This window comes from Sinocyclocheilus anshuiensis, unplaced genomic scaffold (genome assembly GCF_001515605.1).
Source record: "Sinocyclocheilus anshuiensis isolate Anshui unplaced genomic scaffold, SAMN03320099.WGS_v1.1 scaffold2905, whole genome shotgun sequence".
Lineage (NCBI taxonomy): Eukaryota > Metazoa > Chordata > Actinopteri > Cypriniformes > Cyprinidae > Sinocyclocheilus > Sinocyclocheilus anshuiensis.
In genome coordinates, this window is record NW_015541048.1 from 77,724 (window position 1) to 82,175 (window position 4,452).

Consider the following 4,452-nt stretch of genomic DNA (forward strand, 5'->3'; position numbering starts at 1 on the left):
TGCTGTGGATCGCCGGATCGGCTTTCACCGTGGACGAAGCGGAGTCCAGCCCGGGGTCGTAACATGTGCTTGCCGCTCCTTCGTCGAATCCGCCGGTTGCGCCGTTCTCAACCCCGCCGCCTCTGCTCACTCTAGCTCGGCATCAGCTCACGCTAAGCCGCGGCTTCCGCTCATGCTAGGCCGCCGTGTTTTTCGTTGTGAAAGTGAAACTACTTTGTTTGGTCTTCCAAAAGAGGACACGACTACAAATCAGTGGTTAAGTTGTATTTGGCCAATCAGAACGCACTGGATAGCTGGCCAATCACAGCACACCTCGCTTTTCAGACCGATGAGCTTTGTAAAAATCGACGCGTTTCAAAAAGGCGGGGCGTAGAGGAGAAACAATAATGTACAGTATGTGGAAAATAATGTTTTTTTAACTTTAAACCGCATACACACATTTCATTACACCAAATACACCAAATAATGTTCTTTTTAGCAGCATCATATGACCCCTTTAAGGCAATTACATTTAAGCCAAAAGAAAAAAGAACCACCTTTTTTTCCCCCGGACAAGTAACTTTTTTACTTGGTCAAGTGAATGACTGATTTACTTGTCCGAAGGACAAGCACATGTCAAAGCTTAATGTCGAGCCCTGCTGGGGTTATGTTTGTTTTCTTCTAAAAGAGACGAAAAGTAATCAGATCTAGCAATTTTTAATGCTTTTCTGTAGGATAGGGTACTTTCCCGCCATGCAACACGAAATACCTCTAGTTTTGTTTTCCTCCAGCTGCACTCCATTTTCCGGGCTGCTCTCTTTAGGGTGCGAGTGTGTTCATTATACCACAGTGTCAAACTGTTTTCCTTAATCTTCTTTAAGCGTAAAGGAACGACCGTATCTAAAATGCTAGAAAAGAGAGAGTCCATAGTTTCTGTTACATCATCAAGTTTTTCTGAGCTATTGGATATGCTGAGGAATTGAGATAAACTAGGAAGATTACTTACAAAGCAGTCTTTTGTGGTAGACGTGATGGTTCTACCATACTTGCAACAAGGAGTTGAATTTAGTTTTAGCTATATGGAGTTTACACAAGACTAGATAATGATCTGAGATGTCATCGCTTTGCTGCATAATTTCAACACCGTTAACATCAATTCCATGTACCAGTATTAAATCTAGAGTATGATTTCGACAATGAGTAGGACCTGACACGTGTTGTCTAACCCCAAAAGAGCTCAGAATGTCTAGAAATGCTGATCACAATGCATTTTTATCATTATCAACATGGATATTAAAATCACCAACAATTAAGACTTTATCTGCAGCTAGCACTAATTCAGATAGAAAATCAGCAAATTCTTTATTAAAGTCTGTAAGAGAAATAAAGTGTAAGAGAAAGAGTGTAAATTGCACATTATTTTGGATGGTAACCTTTCAGATGTTCACATGTAGCCTCTTTGGCTTGACTAGGCCTTATTGGCTCTTTGTAAAACCCTATACCTTCTACTCTCTCTTCAAATCTACTTTTAATAATTATTTGTTTCTGTTTTTTAGACATGCCCTGTGGAGGCGAGTTCAAGCAGTAGTAACTCCCTTCTTGGCGCAACTTGTTTCAATTATTGACCGTGACTGCAATCTAGACCTCTTGCTGGATAGAAACTCTGAAGAATCTTTGAAGAAACTGTGGTTGGACGTTTTTGGAGATTTCAAGTTACTAAATGTTCCTTACACAAGAGTGGAAAACAAGTATGTAATTATATGATTTCAAGATGCATTTTGTAAGCCATTGGGCCCAAAACATACTCTATGCAAGTACGCTAATGCTCCTAGTTTTACATGCTTGAATGTACTATGTGTCCGACAGGAATTCATAATGCAAAGCAAATATGCATTGTATTCTCAGCATTGCTGCTCAGTGAGTTTTTTTCTTTAAGGTCAACTACTTACATTTATGAGCAACAGTTCAAAGAGAATCCTTGTGAGCAAGTTAATCAACTGGTTTATATTTAGCTACCCAAATGATAACATTAATGGCAATGAACGTTATGATAACTCAAATTCTCCCCAAGAATGGAAAGCAAAAGCATGTTATGTAAAATCCAAAATCATACACTAACAATGCGTTTTCTAAGCATTCACGTCTACATTAGCAGAATGTCGTTGTTGTAACTGAAAACGCTATGTTTTATAGCTCAGAGACGAAGACAATCTTGGTTCAGAACTACATTGCAATCGACAGGAACATGGGTTGCACCTTGCCTTTCAGCTGGAGGATTAAAGATTATCTTGAGGAACTCTGGGTGCATGCTTTGCAGCGAGAAGGTATTTTAAACAACTTCTTCCCTTGCTATTTTTTTAATGAGCAATCAGTCTTAAATCAGGTTAGTTCTCTTGAAGAGTTCCTTTTTTCATTTTCCTTTAACTTTTTGTTGTTGTTGTTGTTTACAGAGGAAAATGTAAACAATAAATGCTGTATTTGTATTTCTTTGAACAGGACACACTATAAAGCAATTTGAAGAGATCTTTTGGAAGACGCCCTTGGGCAGGTACATCTCTGAAGCAACCCAAGAGATGCAGATGGAGTTTTTCCACAGGTATCTCCAGGATTTCATCTCCATAACCATGAATGTAACATCAGAGGTGGATCTCAAGGTGAGAGTCAGACACTTTCAAAGCTAGATTTCTACCCATCATCTGCACATCCAAGCACACTTGTTCATGTGTGGTTTTTACCTTTTACTGTAGCTCTTACGGGGAGCCCTTACTTCTGGTGTACATGAGCTTAGAGGCAGTCAGGAAGCACATGAGAGTGAAGTCATTTCTCTGGCATGGGTTCATGCTGCCTACCACCATTTCAAGAACCGAATACAGAACCTCCACAGGATGATCAGTATAGAGCCTCAGATTGCTCAGATGCTAATTGATAACAGATATGCCAGAGAGGGCATAGAATTGGTAATTGCTTTCAACTTACTTCTGCTGCCGAAGTTTGCATGAAAATATTTATTACAGTCATTGTTTACTTCCCTCTGACCACTTTTCTGTTTCTCAGGTGTTAGATATGTATGCTGCTGTGGTCTGTATTGAATATCTGGAGCCCCAGACTCTAGATGGAGATGTTCAGAGTCTGGCCTGGCTTAGACGTGTAAAAAAACTACAGGTGCCAATTGAGCTGGTCTGCTGTGAGGAGAGCCTACGCCACTATGGAGAGAAAAGAAAACAGATGGTCACCCACATCCAGTGAGTTTTGAGCTCTAAAACAGGGTTTCCACGGGGTCTTAAAAAGTCTTAAGTCTTAAATTTAGTTGTATCAAATTTAAGGCCTTAAAAAGTCTTAAATTGTACAAGAAAGTCTTAATTGTGGTTTCAAGAGGTCTTCAATTTGGGGACAGAAAGACCAGAACTGCGATATGGCTGAATGTGACGATTAAACCTCAAAAGGCTATGATTTAATTAAATAAACAAGAGCTCTGCATGTTCAGAGTCCGGTGCTGCGCTGCTTTGTGTTCTGCCATTACCAGGAAAACAGTTATATTTCTACCAAACGCTCCACCTGCTGGCAGAGAATGAATGAGCATTTTCAATAAAACTGTTGTTTTGTTCAGAGTTCAGACCAATGCGAAATTCGACCCATGTTTTTACCCTGCAAACATGCAGAGCTTTGAATTAGAGACCTGCACTCCCGCGGGAGGACCGCGGGACCCGTGGGACCCAACGCAACAGGGTGCGGCGTGGGACAACTCTTGATGGGCGAGTGCGGGGGCGAGTGCGGGTGCGGGTGCAGGCGGGAAGAGACTCGTGTGTGTGCGGGATGCGGGAGAATAAAATGATTCGTGGGACTCCCGCAAAATAGACATTATCTAAACATAAAGTGTTTAAAACATATAAATTGTTATTTATCTGTTGCACAAAAGCAAAAAGAACAACTAATATTAACATTAAAATGATTGACATGCGCAAGCTAGGCATAGCTTCTATTTATATCACGTGTTTAAAAGGTTGCGCAATGTAGCCAATCACAGACTCAGCTGTTGATTTCTGGAACGCAATGGCCAATCAGAGGTGATTAAGTTAGAATCTACTCACCGCAGTGCTGAAATTGCGTGCTCACGAATCCTCTCATTTTAACACACGAAGTGTAGACACTGTGAAAGATTCATTGTGCATATATTTAATGTGATATAACAGAGCTTTATGAGATCGCGATTAACTGAGATGTCAGCTTTTAGTGATAATAAACGAAGCGCGCTGCTCGCATTCTGCCATGCCAAACCATGCACACAGCAGCCCACGCTTGCTTTTCTGTTAAAAATAACAGTGGTTTGTGAATGTTGATGCTTAGCCTAAATAACAAATATTTTATCGGGAGCGTTTATGCTGGTATGTTGTGGAGCTTAGGAGATATTACAGAACCATTTTATGTAAATGTATTCGATGTACTGAAAAAAAATCTATATAGATTACTTTTATG

The 4,452-nt window shown here is 40.4% G+C and overlaps 1 protein-coding gene across 1 annotated transcript in view; it reads left to right on the forward strand.

Moving 5' to 3' along the window:
* The window catches only part of LOC107690595 (E3 ubiquitin-protein ligase rnf213-alpha-like), an 86,437-nt gene that overhangs the window by 62,212 nt on the left and 19,773 nt on the right, over window positions 1-4,452 (forward strand). Inside the window, 5 exon segments of the mRNA XM_016488966.1 lie at window positions 1,536-1,727; window positions 2,173-2,303; window positions 2,476-2,633; window positions 2,727-2,936; window positions 3,034-3,221. Of these exon segments, the coding sequence (XP_016344452.1) occupies window positions 1,536-1,727; window positions 2,173-2,303; window positions 2,476-2,633; window positions 2,727-2,936; window positions 3,034-3,221 (879 nt within the window).